This window comes from Amblyomma maculatum, chromosome 5 (assembly GCF_055883805.1).
Source record: "Amblyomma maculatum isolate TAMU_Amacu chromosome 5, ASM5588380v1, whole genome shotgun sequence".
NCBI classification, from domain to species: domain Eukaryota; kingdom Metazoa; phylum Arthropoda; class Arachnida; order Ixodida; family Ixodidae; genus Amblyomma; species Amblyomma maculatum.
Genome location: NC_139348.1, coordinates 127016120 through 127034748, shown reverse-complemented (window position 1 = coordinate 127034748; position 18629 = coordinate 127016120). Strand labels below are relative to the sequence as shown.

Here is an 18629-nt window from a genome sequence, read left to right as displayed (position 1 = left end):
ATAACACTGAATTAACGAATTAACAAATTTTTGCCCATCATATGATTCAAACACATGACATTAGGACCAAAAGGACTCCATGATCACCCTTCACCTCAGAAACCAGAAACAAGAAAACATTGTTCCTGTAATTACCATTACATGTCTACAATGTGGCACCGAGTGCCCATATGCTCTAGCTTTTGGCCTGACTTGCATGTAGATGGAAGTTGATGAAGATGACATTCAAAGCACAATGCGAGAGACTGGTAGCTTAATAAATGGAACGTTAGGCTACAGCAATGCATCATGGTCTAGTACTAGGGCCAGCAAAGCTAATCTGTTTGCAACACTGTGGGCTCGAATTCGACTTGCACCCATGAATTAATTAAGTTGTTTATTCAATATTTGTTTACAGTAAAATATCGACATCCCATGACCATGGAGCAATACCACTGTCTCAATTAACAAATTGGTAACGTCAAGAGACCTTGCGACATTACAACTGTTTTGACCAATCAACGAATTTTGCAACGAACCACTAAAAGCGCCCGAGTGATCAGCAAATTTCAAGGCTGACCATACCAGGGTTTTTCTGCTATGAGGTTTCTAAGGCTGCCACATTAAAAGAACTGCATTCGTGCCGTTGGAGTTCTGTGAAAATAGGTGGCAGTGAAAGTACCTGTACGTCAATTTGTGATTTTGTTTTACGTTGTAAAAATTTCAGTTCAAATTAAATTAGCACACAAGGCATTACAATATGTTACTCTACTGGCATAGGCCTACGTCAGTGTCCTCTGTGTCCCTTTAATTAAGGAGGGACATGAGAAAAAATTTTAATTAGCAATGTGTTCACAGGAATTTTGTTTATCATGTCAGATATTATCTTGAGAACTCACAAAATTTTAGAGTTCTATCTCAAGACAACTGTTCACTACTGTTTATCTGCCCCTGAAACTGGCATGTATTCACAGAATATGACTAGCAGCTTGCCGGTATTGCTTGAGAGCAAAGTATATAACAGTTGAATCTTACCTGTACTCACCTAGGAGCTGAAATGTGGAAGCCAACAAAAAGGGTTCTACTTAAGTTGAAGACAATGCAGAGTGCTATGGAGCACAAAATGGTAGGTGTAACATTTGGTAGGTGCAACGTTAAGAGATGGTAAGCGTGCAGAGTGGGTCAGAGAAGTAACTCAAGTTAATGACATTCTAGTGGAAATTAAGAAGAAGAAATGGGCATGGGCAGGGCACATAATGTGAAGAGAGGACAACCGATGGTCGCTTAAGGTAACAAATTAGATTCCAAGGGAAGGAAAGCGTAGCAGGGGGCGACAGAAAGTCAAGTGGGCAGAGCTTAAGACATTCACAGGGGCCCAGTGGATACAGCTAGCACAGGACTGGGTTAGTAGGAGTAATATAGGAGAGGCCTTCATCCTGCAGTGGGTATAATCCAGCTGATGATGATGATGATAATGAACCATACAAAACTCCTGGAGAAGTAACAAAATGTAGCAGAAGGGTCTCTTCTGGTCTTTATATTGCATGTTTTTGAATAACAAAGGTATTATTATTATTATTATTATTATTATTATTATTATTATTATTATTATTATTATTATTATTATTATTATTATTATTATCAAGATTCTGCTAACCATTTCCCACTGTCACCAACTTCTGTCTTTTTAGGCTGCGTCCTACTAGTTTTGCAAAGGACCGCGAGCATTACAACTGGTTGGCACTGTATTTCAGGACAAGTAACAGGGCAAGCATATGCACACAAAAGCCGTACAGACTACACAGATGCCAAGTTTCAAATGCTCGTTTGCCAACAGTGAGGCATACAAAAAGACCTGCACTTCACGACGTCTATGACAAAAATGCTGTGCAGTAGCCTAAGAAGCGTAGCGTATACCTAAATGTGGAGGCTATAACAGCACAAGATAACTGTGACTTCTGCACTACGTCGGCTCTGATGAGTTCTTTCACATCCTTCTCGTTATATCATGCTGTAGCCTTGCATGTCAAGTCATATGCATTGTCTATGCACACATGCGCATGCATACTGCACTTTTATTACCAAGTGAGAGACTTGTTAGCTCATATGTGCATGCCCATCATTCTTCGCTACTTATTGTATTAGGATGTCGTCACTTTGCATTTATATTGTGCCTCCTCCTTCCCTTCTCCTTTACTCTAGTCACAAAAAAAAGGCAGTCATATTTCCTTTAGTTCTTCAGGCATTCTATCCCTCCCTCTTGCACACTGAGGACACTGGCAAGCGGCTGCACTTGAGACAATGCACGAAAGCTGTCTGTCCCACCAGTGTTATTTAAGCTCAGCCCGTGCCCACACAGTCAAGGCAGGTTCAGAGCACGCGCCGTGCTCACATTTGGACAACCGAGCCATCCGCACCCCGGTAGGCACTTCGAAGCAGCCTCTTCTGTTCAGCGCTGTAAAGGTGTTCCTTGACAAACGCCACTGCCCTCAGGGCCCGATCTAGGTAGGCCTGCTGGCTCAGAACCCGAGCTGCAGCCGCAAACCCTGATATCATGAGCCCTGCAACGAGAAAAAACAAACACGGCCCATTAATGGAAAGGCTCAGTCTCATAGGGCTACAGGTGCAGTGGGCACTTAAACAGGCGAAAGAATAATTAGGAGGGCAAACCTGCCATGCACTGTCATGTGTATGTACCACTCTCACTGCTGATTCCTATCATTTCCCTTTTTGATTTTGTAGCGAAAGCTACAGTGCGCTAGATTTTCAAGTCGTTGGCATGGCATCATGGCACCGTGGAAGAAGAAGAAAAAGTAGAAGGAGAGAAAGAAGAAGAAAAAAGAAGAAAAAGAAGTAAAAAAGAAGAAGAGGAAGAAAAAGACAGATAACTCGGTAGTTGGTAGAGGCAAACAACAACGGCAAGTTGCTAGGACAGAACGTTCATTCGAATGTTGTGACGACGACACATTAAATCCAGGTGCCTGCAGAAAACTTCGCTGCAACACTCACAGCTTTCGCTCTATCATTAGGTTCAAGCCATGTTTAAACCCCCATAATACTTTCATTCATTTTTTTTAGCCAAGGACGATACATGCCCATAGAGCACAGATAACTCCATTCTATCCACAGATCCACTCTCTCTTGCCCGTCATTTCACAGGTAAAAAAATATTGCCTAAACTGAAACCACAGAAGCCACACAGGCATTACAGAACCAGAGTTCGCCGTGGTTGTTTGCAGCAGCTGTTATTTGACAAACCTAGCATGTAAGAAGTGCCATACTTCTGAAATACATTGCATTCAAAGGATTAAATTCAAAGCTTAATAAGCGTCACCTGAAGCTTTTTCCATCTCTGGTCGTGACATATTGACATATGAAAATGTCCCAAGCGTGAATCGAGTAAAGTAACAAAAGAGCATTCTCCTTTCCGGGTGAAGGGGTGTAGCCCACTCACCATTCCAGGAGGTGAGGAACTTGTCGTCCAGATGTGGCTTGGGCCTGCGTAGCCGTGCCTCTAGCATGGTCTCCCTGGCCCTCTCCAGCAGGGCGTCCAGAACACCCACCTCCAGGCCAAAGCACGCGGCCACTGACTCCTTGGACTCGTGCACAATGAGCACATTCTTGCGCTTCAGCTCATCGTGGGGATCCTGCACAACATCCGCTTGTAGCACTCCCATCTTGGCGCAGTGCAGGTGTTCACAAAGCAAGTGTGACAGACACTGCGCCTTTCCCTTCCTGTGAACCAATTATTATTACTCCCATCAAGAGGAAACACTTTGGCACCGAAGGCTCAGCTTTGCACTCCCAGCCCAAAGAAACGACCGTATGCTTCCACTGGCAAGGAACAGCTGTAGTTACCTGAACTAAATCTGCACCATTCGAATGGTAGTGTGAGAGGCAATGAACTCTAATCAATTAGTACTTGCCTAACTTGAACTTCAGGGTTATTTTAATTGACAGGTTTGTTTCATCAATTTGATTTTGGCTTGGTTAAGAGGTTCAACATTCCAAAGCAACTCAGACTGTGAGAGACGCCATAGTGGAGTGCTCCAGAAATTTTGACCACCTGGAGTTCTTTAACGTGCACTGACATCGCACAGAACACCAACGCCTTACCTTTCGTCTCCGTGGAAACGCAGCCGCTGCCGGCATTCGACCACGCATTCTTGGAGACACTGCTGCAGCTGAGGCTCTAAGGGAGCACTTCAGGTGAGGGTCAAAGGAAGTACCTTTGAAAGACAAACAGAACCACCTTTGCAGGCTGCGAGGTTCGAAACTGGGTTTGGGCCCACTGCGGAGGAGGGGCGCGCAGCGGGGTTTACGGAGCTTCTCCCAAACGCACACCCCTGAAAAAGCCGAGCGCCAGGCCGGGGGACGCTTGTACCCATTTTTACCGGTGGGTGTCCGGCGGTGGGTTTCGAACTAACCACCTCCCGCAGCCTTAACCATTGCACCACCAAGGCGGGGAGTTTTGCCCAATCAACAGTGTTTTATAGAAAGTGAATTAGATATAATTTTAAAAAAATGGCCGGTACCATTTAATTAGAATGATCAGGAGCCAACTGCACTGAGAGATGACGAATGCAGAGCTTTGGTTTCAGGTTCACATGGGTGCCACTGATGCCTGACATACCGACCGAAACTCAGTTAGGGAACAAAAACTTTCACTGCCATAAGCTTCTGAGAGCTCATGTAAGCTCCGATAAAAGCAACATAGCAGACTCACATGAAGCCCTTTTGCTAAATGAGCCAAACTGAAATTTAAGCAACCAATTTTATTTCAGTGCAATGGAAAGCATGTTGCCTAAGGTGCTCTATTCCACAATGATATTGCTAGAAGTGCTGAGAATATTTATCACAAGTTTATTCATCAGTGATGCACCCCTTTCTTATGTATCACGGTGCACCATTCAGTAAGTGAGATGGCAGATTGGTGTCATCAAAAGTGATACGCCAGGAACTAGTATAAATCTCACGTGCCAAACAGTAAAAACGACATTCTCAATTCGATTTCACCTCAAATGCAGATGACCATCTCTGAGGCATTCATCAGATAAAACTAGTGTGATGAAAATGCTTTTCGACAGTTTATCCAGGCCCACTTGATGGACGTTTTTTCTCGGTTGTCCAAGGCTGAATTAACGAGAGTTTACTGTATTCAGCAGTGATATGTCAGCTCCACCCGGTATCATCCAGATCCTTCCTGTACAGAAAACGAGTTTACAAAATTCTGTATAAAATTTATGCAGAATTCTTCAGTATACACTTCTCTGCAATTCTAGTTTAGTTTGGTTGGCAAATACATGTGAATCTTGAAAAAGATGAACAATGTGCACATACATGTTAATTCTGAAACAAACAATACAAACAATGCTTGCTATTTTTTAAGTTTTGATTATTATTATTTTTCTTTCAGTGATGAGATACTCATTACCCAACTCGAACAATTTTAGTACAAAGTAGCATGCATTTCAGGTCCCCTTCTTGAAGCTGTTATGGTATTTCAACAAAAGTTTAATGAGCCTTGTTTACCCGCCAGGTGGCACAGTGGTTACGGCTCTCGACCGCTTTGCCCAAGGATATGGGATCGAATTCCGGCTTCGGCGGCCACTTTTCGTGAAGGCGAAAAGCAAGGCACCAGTGTGCTGTGCAATGACATTGCACATTAAAGAACTCCAAGTGATCGAAATTTCTGGAATCCTTCACTACAGCATCTCTCATAGCCCGAGTCACTTTGGGACATTAAACCCCACAAACCAACCAAACTAACCAATGAACCATGTTTACCACTTGACCCAAGAAATGCACAGTGTGGTGCTATCTATCGACAAAAACTAAAAGCCCATCGTTGATAATAAGAAGGGAGTAAAAGACTGACCGCCGAAGAATTGATGCGTTTGAATTGTGGTGCTGGCGAAGACTCTTGAGAGTTCCTTGGACTGCCAGAAGATCAAATCAGTCGATATTGTCGACCATAAACCCTGACTGCTCATTGGAGGGTCAAATTCTAAAGTTAAAACTCAGCTACTTTGGTCATCTGATGAGAAGAGAGGAGTCGCTGGAGAAAGATTTGATGTTGGGAAAGGTTGACGGTCGCCGGAGAAGGGGTAGGCAGCGAACGCGATGGTTAGATGGCATCCTCGAGGCACTGCAGATGAAGTTATGTGATGTTAGGAAGATAGTGAGAGACCGGAAAGCGTGGCGTGAAATGGTCCATAGGGTCACGAAGAGTCGGACACGACTGAACGACTGAACTGAATTGGTTTTTATATAAGCGATACTTGACTGAGATGTGGTTACATGCTACGATACATAAATAATGGCAGGGTTTCAAAGAAAGGTGGATCAGTTTGTTTTATGTGATTCTCAACGTCAAATCACACTGATAAACCCTTGTGCTCTCGGTATTAAAGTAATCAAGGCTGCACTCTATAACACAAGTTCCTTTCAGTTCTATCGTAATCTCATGACGTGTTTGTCAGTCATTAGTCCCTCAACACCCAACAGTTTCCCCATTTGCTCACAGGTGAAATGATAATTCCATCGACAGCTACACTTCGATGGAGACGAAACGAAGTGATATCCATGTGATGTGTAATGTCAGTGTGAGTTAAAGATCTCCAGGTGGCCGAAATCACTCCGGAGGAGCCCTCCACTATGGCACCCTTCCTCTCTTTCCACTTTCACTCCCACCTTTCTTCATTCCCTTACAGCGCGGTTAAATGTGAACAAACGTGACAGATACTGCACCTTTCTTTTCTGTGAACCCATTATTGTTATCAACGCTCAATTTCTTTTTTCATGCAAGGAGACTATGTTTGGGCACAATTGGAGCTCACACCTGCATGGGGTCCACGTTGCCATTTGGCCGAATGTTGTAGTAGCGACACACGACGTCCGCCAAGCTCTTGCCCGGGCAGTTGGGCAAGGGCTCCGAAAGCAGACGGCGCACTTCCTGCTCATCCCACACGCAGAAGGCACCCTCCTTCTTTTCGCGGGCACCATCCTCTGGGTAGGAGTCGGCATCCTCCGCGCTGTAGAAACCACCACTCTGCAAGTGCCAAGTCGCCCAAAAAGCAGGACATTTTAACGCTGAAGCTAGGCAGAGAAGTTGATGATGAAAATTATTACAGAAGAGCTGGCATCGGTGAGCCAGTTGCCCAAATATGGACAGTTTAGGTTCTGATTCATTGCTCATATGTATTACATACACAAGTCACAAATGTTGTTTGGGACAACAGAAAATAATGATTCCCCTTGAGAGCGAAGACATCTTCACATGAACTAGCCCCCGTTGCTTCTCACGTCAATTTTCATTCGTCTATCTACGGTAAGGAAGCAGACATTTTGAGCACTTTAGTTAATCTAAACATCTGTTCAGATGTTTAGATTAACTAAAGTGGCACAAAGCCCGGGATGTAATTTTAATGCCCTTTTCATTTTCTTTTTTCCTTTTGCTGCCCCAAACATGAGCAATATATTGCACAAAAAATTCGAGAAAATGGATAGGACACCCACTCACCCCTGCTGCAGGAGAATGATGCCCAACACCTACCTCACCAGGCACACGGGAGTAGAGCCACAGTATGTGGATGTCTTGGATTCACCAGGCCGTCACCAACCCACTTATCAATGCCCCCATTTTGTAGCCGAGAGGAATGCAGGAAACATAAAAGAGGTGCAGCCTCGTGTCACACTTATATCTGAGCCTGTTCACTCGTCGAGACGGTCTCATTGCAGTTACTTCTCTCTTGCCTCCCACCCCCCTTCACTCACTCCCTCCCTCAGACACAGCCAGCAGTGATAAAATGGGTACAAGCTTTCCCCAAGCCTGACACTTGACTTAATTTGGGTGAATTGCTTAACAAGTAAAAGCATACACCATATACCGTGAGACCCTTTGGACAAAGCTGCTCTTGCGCAATAAATCATTATCATGATCACCACCACCGCAGCAGGAGGAGGTACAGTGGGGAGGGGGTCACTGACCGGGTGGCTGAGGTCCCGGTCAACGTAGCAGAGGATGTCCCGTGCTACGTCGGCCAGCTGTCGGTCGTGCGTCACCTGGTGGGCCTCCGCATAGGCCCGGGCCAACTGCGCCTGGTCGTACAGCATCTTCTCAAAGTGGGGCACATGCCATTTGCCATCCGTCGAATAGCGATGGAAGCCCTGCACGGTAGTCACAGTGATTGCAGTGGTGGTAGTATGTGGGGTATAACATCCCAAAGCAGCCCATGTGGGTGCAAGGTATGTCACAGTGGAAGATCACTCCGCATGAACTCCCCCCCCCTGTGGTGTTCATCAATATGAAATTACATTGCAGAGCATATGGGCCCCTTTTGTGTGCTCCATCTTCTTCAAAACACCGCTGTCACAGTCGAGATTCCATCCTACGTCCTTGAGGCTTAGGCTCAGCAGCTGAGTGGTGTAGCCAGTTGCATACGGGTTCGTTTAGAAAATTGTTGGAATAAGTGCCCTCGTATAGGTTAGAGTTCTCCATTTTCATTTTGTAAACCTGTAAGCTGATTATGATGCGGATCTGATCTGGTTTGATTTCGAAACTGCAAGGGCTGTTTGGCCAAACAGCCCTATGCGTAACACTCATGGTTAACAACTGCGAGTCTGATTGACATTTAATGTTATATATTATTCTAGTTCTGGCACAGAAAGCACACAAAGTGCTACCATGCATCCATCTAACATGCAAAAATTCACTTTGCTTTGCTACATATTTACGCATGAAATCATTGGCAGAGCACTATGTGCATCAAATTATGATTGCCTTCTTTGATATGCCATGTGTGGGGCCCCAGTCAGTATAATTTGCATGGTTTTTGACCACAGAACTGGCACACTGTGGCTGAAGTCCAAACATGAATAATATAAAGAGCCATTGGTAAACGTTTGCGCATGCATCGACACGATGGCAAGAAGATGGTTGCAAAGGTCTCACAAAGTCCTTGAAGAGCACGGAAATCAGCAGAACATGCTTCTTCCTTGGCTGCACACGTGTGGGTTCACACAACTGAAGTCATACGAGTTAATGTTCTCCCTTATGTTCTTCCCAAGACGATTAAAAATGTGACCACAGAGTGATGTTGGACACACAAAAAATTTAATATTCGATTCTGTTTCGTGTGCAATCAGTACGATCCACATCATTAAACCAAATCAAGCCTGTACAATATATAGGATGTCTTCTTAGTTTTAGGCGCAAAATTTTACGCAACTGATACTGTCAGGCCGTAAACCAGTGGACTCAACAAGGGGTTTTTTCAAACAGCAGTAGATCCCAGACAGGCCAACTATTAGTAAACGTCTCAAGTGACTTGGGAACCTTGATCCCAACACATCAAGCTTACATGCCACACAGTGATTTCCAGCCATGTAGTGGAGTGCTTGAAACACCTCTCAAGCTCAAGATACCCAGGGGTGAGAAGAACATACACAATCGCTCTTCAAGACCTTGTGCTCCTAAGCACAAGGTTAAATACCTTCAAGTGGCTGGTACTAATCCATAGCACTCCACTCCAATACCTCTTTCTGCTTGCACTCCCTCATCCATACCTTCATCCAAGGTATTGAGCTGAGGTGTTAAAGGCATTGCGTTCAGGTGTTACTGAGACAGTACCTTTCCTTCCCACTATTCACCTCCAGATGAACTATCTCTATGTATTTTGAACATCTCAGGCAGCAATAAAATGTAACACTTGCCTTGGCTACGTGGTCATGGATGCCTCCCTGTGCCATCATGAGGAGTGTGTGGACCGTCATCTGCAATGCCTTTTCCGCAGCAGCCCTCGTCCTTACCGTGGACTCCCCCCGCCGAAGCACCTCACGGTGGCGCAAGAGAAAGTTGAAGTTGACGCACTGTGGAAACTTGGGGGCACGCCCAAAGCCCCCCATGGTGACATCGTATGACCGTTCAAGCTGCCGGTAGCAGGTATCGGCAACCTCCGCCGCGGAGGGGCATTGAGGTGCGTCGCCTGTCGCGGGCGCACCATCCCCGCCAAACATGCGAAGGTCGGCTGCCTGTTCCAGGATGTCGAAGATACGGGCGCCCTGGTCGGAGAGCTTAGCCCGGTTTTGGCGCCACTGCAAGTGTGGTGATGAAGTGTTTGACAGCCAAGCCAGCAATTTGAGCTCACTGGCAGGTCTGCACCATAGAATATGCAACAAAAAAAAGGTACAGACAGAACAACAGCAGCTGAGAGGCAAAGACAGGGATTTATTAAGGTTCATGTATTTCATTCAAACTTTGCCTTTATCTTACAGCTAGGGGTGGGTGAATATTCAAAATTTCAGATACGAATAAAATATGTTTGTTATTCAACTGATATTGATATTCCGAATTTTCGAACATTTGAAATTTCCGAATAGGGAAAATTTTCTAATTCACTGTGATTTCAACGCACTGTGTGCTTCACGGCAATACCTGGCTGCTTTCACTTGCAGTGAAGCATCCTCAAAGAGTATGAATGGAATATCTTTGTTATTTCATTCGTATTCATATTCAAGAAACTGATATTCAAAATTGCCAACTATCGTGCAGGTGTTCATCAGATAAAATTACTGTGGGGAAAACGGTGTTGGTCAGATTTTTCAAGCCCATTAAATAATTCGAGCTTTTGGTTAATTCGGACATTTCTTCCGGTACTTTGAAGGCCGAATTAATTCAGCAGCAGTACAACAGCTCCACCTGGTTTCATACAGGTCCACCCTATACAAGAAACAATATATACATAATCCTGTATACATTTATCCCGGATTCTTCAGTAGGGTATACTCTGCTGTGCAATTCTAGTCAATATTATTGGGAAATATCATCATCATTATCATCAGCCGGATTACACCTACCACAGGGCAAAGGCCTCTCCCGATATTCCTCCAATCAACCCTGCCTGGTGACCACTTGACCCCTGCGAACTTCCTAACCTCATCCGCCCACCTAACTTTCTGCCTCCCCCGGTATGCTTTCCTTCCCTTGGAATCCAATTTGTTACCCTTAGCAACCATTGGTTGTCCTCTCTTCGCACTACATGCACTGCCCATGTCCATTTCTTCTTCTTGATTTCCACTAAAATGTCATTATCTCGAGTTATTTCTCTGACCCACTCTGCAAGCTTCCTATCAATGTTACACCTACCATTTTTCGTTCCATAGCTCTTTGCGTTTAAAATATAACATGTGAATTTTGAAATAAAGAAGATGAACAATGTTTGCTACTTTTATTTTGCCTTTTTTTTTAGTTTTTGACAGATCAGACATTCGATGTTCGAAGGCATCTTTTTCCATATTCAATTCGTATTAAAAAAATATCAATGTGGCAGTGGCCACAGCCCCTTGATTGTTATATGTCGTCGCTTTTATGGCCGTGCTGGCATGATGGGCACAGACTCACCTTATGATTATTTTCCTTAAAACGAGTTTTGACATTTGTACTGCAAGGCACAATCAGAAAAATGGTCCGGAATGTGCATATAGAGGGACCGTCTACGATCGTTCTGTGAATTAACCTTCGCAGTTGAAACATAAATAATGTGCCATATCAGACGTTACAGTAAGTTTTTTCAAAGCACCTTGGAAACGGCAGCGTGTGCGTCTTCGAATAATTTCGGCACAAAGAAAACCTCTTCCTAGTACGATTTGTAGCCGCTTTTGTAATGAGGTACAAAACAATGACTTTGTCACCGACTCATCATACACCGTCAGACGGAATCTGCGCCAAAAACCAATGCAAGGCGCCCATATCATGTGCGCAGTCCTGGGTTCAAGCATGCATTTCATGCGCCGACCTGACGTGTGAGAGGGCACACCATCTAGCGGAGGCATCACCAGACGGCTTCAATGCTCCCCATAGGCGCCTCTTGGAGGTAACCACACTTCTGTATTCTAGCCACTGTAACACAGGGGTGTTTTGAGTCTTGCATTGGCTTCTGTTGGCTTGTTATGTGGATTACGAATTGCACTCCTGACTATAGCTTGGATTCGGGCTATGACTAATGTGGCTCATGATTATGCAATATCATTAAGGCATTATAGCCAATTAATCATGGCCGAATTTGGTATTTTGCCTTTTTAGGCTTATGTCAATTGTTATTGGATTGGCTTTGAGTCTGTCTTTTGGTCACGCATTCTGCAAACAGTCACTTTCTGCGCACGCCACGGTTAGCCAAGAAATGCTTTCGCATTAAAAAAACGTGGTCCCCAATAGAGTACAAAAAACTACCTCTGGGTGCAGTCACAGGAAGGTTACATACGAAGGAATCAATGATAACAATGATTACAATGAATAAATTTTAATGACACAAGGTTTGTCTTGCCATGAAGTGGCATGCTTAATATTGTTTCTTTTTATTAGGCAAGACACTTTTCCAAACATTTCACTCTCCCTTCCAAGCACCAGGTATGGAGACACCTAGAAATCTAAATGTGAGGGGGGAGGGTACCTGGTAGCACTGTGATCTGGATTATACCCTGCACCTCTTATATAAGAGGCACCTTCACGAAAGGCACCGGACAACCCGTGACTTGCAACAAAATTAATTTGCAACCATTAGGCACTAATCTGCATTCAGTATGACATCGCGAGAGGCAACGAATCAGATGAAAACAATGTGGTTTATTTAAACTTTTATGCAATGCAGGAATGTCATTTCTTAGATAGATGGAAAAAAAAAGTATGGGGGCCCTTCTCATCACTGGACGGCGGCTGCAATCCGCCTTTTGCGCGCGTTTTCTGCACATGCGCGAAGTCATAGCGGCGACCGATGGAAACACATTGGGCGGCGGCGGCGGCGTTTCTCGGCGCCGCCAGTGCACTGTTGCTGGCGGCACCGGGCGGCACGTTGGCCGTCACAGGCTTGGCAAAGCGATGCCAACCACATCTGCCGTGTACGGTTGCCACTCTCTAAGCGCGCCAAGATGCAAGACGCGGTTTTTCAGGTTTCCTTCGCCAAGCCGCGGCCAACAACGACGTGAAGCTACAATTAGGGCCACCAAGCGTCAAGATGTGAATGGCCGACCTACTGCGTACTCTCGACTCTGCGAAAAACACTTCGTTACAGGTATGTATGCATCTAAAGGAAATGTGCATAATGAAAAGTATCTGCCGGAGTTTGCACCAAGCCTGTAACCCACCAGTGATAGCTGCAATGAGCATTTGCTCGGCGCGTCTGATGGCGATGTATTTTGTCGTTTGTTTTCTTTATGTACGAAGGGGCCGGGTAGCGCAGATATCACAGGTGGCTGTGTGCGCTAGACCGTAATATTTAGCATGTTTTATCGCAACTGCCGCCTGACTAAAAAGAAAAGAAAAATTGGGCGTTTGTTGTGATGCACCGCCGTTCGCGAGCCGAGTGGTTGAGCTGGTCATGAGGCTCGCGAACGGCAGTGCATTAAAACGTCGTATTTTTTTTCTTGTTAGGCAGTCACGATAAAACATGCTAAATATTACGGCCTAGCGCACAGAGCCGCCTGTGATATCTAAGCTACCTAGCCCCTTCGCACATAAAGAAAAGAAAGGACAAAATACATCGCCTTCAGGCCCCGGCGCAACTAAAGCAATCACGCACCGAAAAAATCCTCATTGCAGCTATCCCTGGTGTGCTACAGCCTGGGTGAAAACTCCAGTAGGTACTTTTAATCATGCATATTTCTTTTAGATGCATACATACCTGTAGTATCTGTGTTTTTGCCGCTCGGAGCATATGACGCACTTGACACTCTTGCACAACGCACATAATTTTTTTTTTTTTAAATTAAAGGCTCGCCTTCGTGCACGCCAAAGCATCCGGATTTTGTTCCTTTGGTGTACGCAATCAGATACACTTCGTTAGGGAGCTTGATAATCGTCGTCTACGTCCAACCGTTTGCAATGGCAAGGAAACCGCCCGGCACAATAAATGAGTCTCCTGGAGGGTTCATGCTCGTTCACTTGCAGAGTGGATCGCGCTGGACGTAGAACAGGGTTGGTTCCTGACCGAGATGCGCATCCGATATGTAGGAGATTCACATGTGTCACCAAGTTGTTGATTCCGCAGAAATCGCGGCGGAGGCAGAAATGAACGTTGGAGATCCTTTCACAACAGAATGACCATTCTCTGCGCACCGAGAACCTTTTCACCACTGCGACCACATCCGTTCTGACTCCTGAGGCCAGAAACCGGCTACAACGCTGAATCATCCATTGCCAGAAAAATGCAGCGCGTTTCATGCAGGTGTGCATTCCGGCCGGGACAATGCCCTTTTCACGGGGTGTGTATATGTGCCTCTCTGCCGATCTTCGTAAATGAAATCCTATAGCTGCACGGTTGTAGATGACGCGAGGAGGAAGCGACGCCCATTGCACCATGCCGGCGCCGCGGTGACCGCATTGTGCTCGGTAACTCAAGACACCCCACGCGTACACGCCGCTCAAAGTCACAGGAGACGATTCCACCTAGCTCTGCAGCATCAACATACCCCTGGCTGCTTTGCCCTTTGAAATCCCTCTCTCTCTCTCTCTGCCCTCACGCTCTCCTGTCTGCCGAAAACCTGCATGCTGAGAGCGTCTCATTCTGTCACGTCGAACACGACCCGCGCTACACGCTCTTGGGAGCGTGTACACGGAGCGTGTAGCGCGGGTCGTGTTCGACGTGACAGAATGAGACGCTCTCAGCGTGCAGGTTTTCGGCAGACAGGAGAGCGTGAGGGCAGAGAGAGAGAGAGAGAGGGATTTCAAAGGGCAAAGCAGCCAGGGGTATGTTGATGCTGCAGAGCTAGGTGGAATCGTCTCCTGTGACTTTGAGCGGCGTATACGCGCGGGGTGTCTTGAGTTACCGAGCACAATGCGGTCACCGCGGCGCCGGCATGGTGCAATGGGCGTCGCTTCCTCCTCGCGTCATCTACAACCGTGCAGCTATAGGATTTCATTTACGAAGATCGGCAGAGAGGCACATATACACACCCCGTGAAAAGGGCATTGTCCCGGCCGGAATGCACACCTGCATGAAACGCGCTGCGTTATGAGGGGATTGTGAAAACGCTCTACCTTCCCTCATACTGCGTGAACATGATATGCTGCAATCACTGTCACTGCTTTCCGCTCCGAGGCCAAAAAAGGGGGGAAGCTTTCGCTTTCTACCAGCGTTGCCGTGGCCATTTCGTATGGTGCGCTTTCGCGTCGTCTGCTACACTGCCGCTCAATGTGTTTCCTGCCCGCTCCCGCATGATGGCGCCACATCCTCGCACAAAAGGCGGATTGCACCGGTCAACCCCCACCTAGCATTCTTTCTGGTGTTCAATTTTCATTTCGCAGTGCTCTCGCAGCAATGAATTGACAGTAACACAAAATGCAAGATCTGTCCAACCTGTTCAGCTATGCCGGTCAGCAGTGTCTTGAAGCCAGGCTGGCCGTAGTACCGGTCCTCGGGAGGAAAGTAGGTACCACCAACAACCGGCTTCAGGTCAGGTGTCAGCCATACGCTCATGGGCCACCCGCCACTGCCCGATGTAGCCTGGAAAAGAGGGGCAAGGTAAGGCACTGTGGATGCCAATACAGTGTGAAGAGATATTAATCTAATACAAGTCAACTTTACAGGTTTTCCGATTTTTCTGGTAAGTTGATTCCCCAAAAAAGTGAGCTCTGAAATGTACTTCCAATTTAATTGAACTCTCCATGTCTTTCCATTATATAACATTTCCTTTTCTTTTTATCTCCTTGAAATCTTCAACTCCACAAAACATTGATAAGTACAACTGTAGTGCAAAAAAAAAATTCAATGATAGCTAGTGTAAATGCTGTATTTATTGAAATATTTTTTAAGGGAAAAGGGCTCATGGTGAAAAACTCATGTCTGCGAGGTATTTGCGAGAGTCTGCGAGACTCCGCAAGTTGTGTCTGCAAGACGTCACAATACACGGGTTGCACCGACGTCACTTCCGGTGGGTGCGGAACGTGAGTCGGCCATGCTGGAGAACCACTGCCGAACCGAATACTTGTGCATTACAACGTAGGTCGGATTGCTCCATGTTTGTTTGCGTCTTTTAGCAGCTACGAAATGGTTTTTTGCGCTATATTTGGCTGCTCCAACCAAAGCGACAGTTCGAGGCGAAAGAAGAAGCCGACAAACACTTTCGTCTGCCGAGAATCATCGCAGACATGTGCGAACCGACCAAGGCGATAAGCACAAATCGGCGCACGGTGATGCTGGCTCGCAATAACTGAGCTTGTGACCAACAAGCCGAATTTACGAGTGTGCCTTATGTAAAGGTATGTGGTTTGCATATACCATGAACTTCCTTTGCAAAGAAGTGGAAAACCAAGGCGCTGAGCACAGATCGGCGCACGGTGTTGCTGGCTTGCAATAACTGAGCTTGTGACCAACAAGCCGAATTTACGAGTGTGCGGAGCGCACTTCGTTAAAGGTATGTGGTTTGCATATACCGTGAACTTCTTTTGCAAAAAAGTGGAAAACCAAGGCGCTGAGCACAGATCGGCGCATGGTGTTGCTGGCTCGCAATAATTGAGCTTGTGACCAACAAGCCAAATTTACAAGTGTGCCTTCGTTAAAGGTATGTGGTTTGCATGTACCGTGAACTTCTTTTGCAAAGAAGTGGAAAACCAAGGCGCTGAGCACAGATCGGCGCACGGTGTTGCTGGCTTGCAATAATTGAGCTTGTGACCAACAAGCCGAATTTACGAGTGTGCGGAGCGCACTTCGTTAAAGGTATGTGGTTTGCATGTACCGTGAACTTCTTTTGCAAAGAAGTGGAAAGCAAAAGCTGAATGAGTGAATGCTTTCAAACACTGCTCTACTAGTACTATCATAAATATTGCTATGTTTGGATGCTGTCTGATGCAGTGTTGCTTCTTTAAGCAAAGCAGGGCTAATGTACCTGCTTCACATTCGATCACATTTGAACGCACCTACTTCAACAACCGCCACATTTGATTAACTGTGCAAATCGATTTTTTTTTTTTTTTTTTTTTTTTCAGGGACGCCGTCAGGGCTGTCGCTGAGCCTTTGAGAGTGTTGACCTGCAAATAAAATTGTTAGGCTTACACAAAGGAGCACTTTTCTTTTTGAGTAAAATAGGTACATGCACAGCAGATAATCTGGTCGTGGATGAAGGAAGTATCCACTGTCCACTGAAAACTATCCTACAGAGTTTTCCATTCAACATTGCATTTAAACCTCAGTACTTTTTCACAAAATATGTTTTGTTAAGAGTAACCCCAAGCAGTCACTGTTTTTACTCTTTTCCTCTTTCCAAAATCATCCCTCCTTCTTTTATGCTCAAAACTGCACCGAACTGGATCAACCCGTCCTCCATCGTTTCCATCGAGGCTCCTCACAAATCCAAGCATGCCTGTCTTCACGTGCTGTAACTACATGTTTTTTTTTAATTAATTTTTGTCCTCCTACTCAGTGTAACATCTGAGCAGCCTTGAAAGTAATAAAATCAAATGGCTATGTAGGCGGACATGCAGGGCTTATCTTTGTTAGCTGCATGTTTTGCAGCCGCAAATTTCGTCTCGCGGACGTTCAATACTTTCTCATAACAGTAAGCGCTACCGTCACAACGAGAACTTTTTTTTTTCTTCAAGTGGTGGAGATTCAATCGCGTAAACCTTTTCGTGTAATTTAATTTGAAAGCTTAGATCTCCGAGCAGAAGCACTTTTTTATCTTGTAGGCGCATCGCAGTCAAGCTTGTCATCCACCCACTGGTGAAATAGTTGTGCGCCTCTAATGATTTCAATGTCACTTCTTCCAAAGTCGCAAAGCTGGAGGAATAAACTTAATAGCCGACGATATCACCGTGAGCCACTTCAGGGAACACATCAGCTTCGGCCGTCATGTCGACTCCGTACCGCCGCACATTTGCACTTATTCTTCATAGCGTACGCTCGCCGATCCAACTAGTTCAGGGTAATAGCTTGCACCAGCGACTCATTCCTCTGAAGAGGAGGCGTTGTGTCCGAAAGAGCATGGAAATATCGCCTGTACAATGCTCTGGCGTAACAGAGCTACCAGCGCGAAACACACGGTCGGACGAATGGTTCAGCAGTGATGCACCAGCATGGCCGCTCGCGCTGGGCGAGGGCGGAAGTGACCTCACGTGCAAGCTCTGAGGTCGACGTAATTTCCTTTATCGAAGAGTTGGGCCTTCATACTCGCATACCGAGGAAAGGAGTCCTGAGATGCCCATGTCGTCAATGACACAGCCAGAGAAAAAAAAGAAATGAAATTATAACAAGTACACAAACATGCAAGATTAGTCACAGAACAGAAGAGGTAAAGAGAAGAAGGAGGAAAGGATTTCGCCATTAAGCTCTGAAGAGAAGCTAAGTGAAATCCTGCGATCTTTTTCAATCTCTGCCCCTTCCATTCTTTCTTTAATCCCTTCCTACACGGTACTGTCCAGCCATCCACCTACTGCAAGACTTCTACCGCACATTCTCTCTTAACTTCACATAATCTTCAGAAGGGCACATATACTCTCTGTACCTTCGGCGGAGTGAGGAGATCGAGCCTCAAGCTATGTGGTGCGCACCACAGCAATGTTTTGGGAGTAATATAAAACAATATCAAGGATAAAATGTAGCCACAGAAAAGGGGACTAGTATAGACTTGAAGCTGTAGGCTTTCTATGATCTGAGAGTTAC

General features: G+C 45.6%; 1 protein-coding gene across 4 annotated transcripts in view; it reads right to left on the bottom strand.

Annotated features, from left to right (window-relative positions):
- The window catches only part of LOC146189487 (spermatogenesis-associated protein 20), a 29705-nt gene that overhangs the window by 5192 nt on the left and 5884 nt on the right, over positions 1 to 18629 (bottom strand). For all 4 annotated transcript variants that reach the window (XM_084604293.1, XM_084604292.1, XM_084604294.1 and 1 more), the window contains exons 5-10: positions 15330 to 15476; positions 9694 to 10074; positions 7969 to 8148; positions 6821 to 7030; positions 3434 to 3626; positions 2372 to 2540 (exon numbers count right to left, since the gene is read on the bottom strand). In XM_084604293.1, the coding sequence (XP_084460419.1) occupies positions 2372 to 2540; positions 3434 to 3626; positions 6821 to 7030; positions 7969 to 8148; positions 9694 to 10074; positions 15330 to 15476 (1280 nt within the window). The remainder of the gene's footprint in view (positions 1 to 2371; positions 2541 to 3433; positions 3627 to 6820; positions 7031 to 7968; positions 8149 to 9693; positions 10075 to 15329; positions 15477 to 18629) is intronic.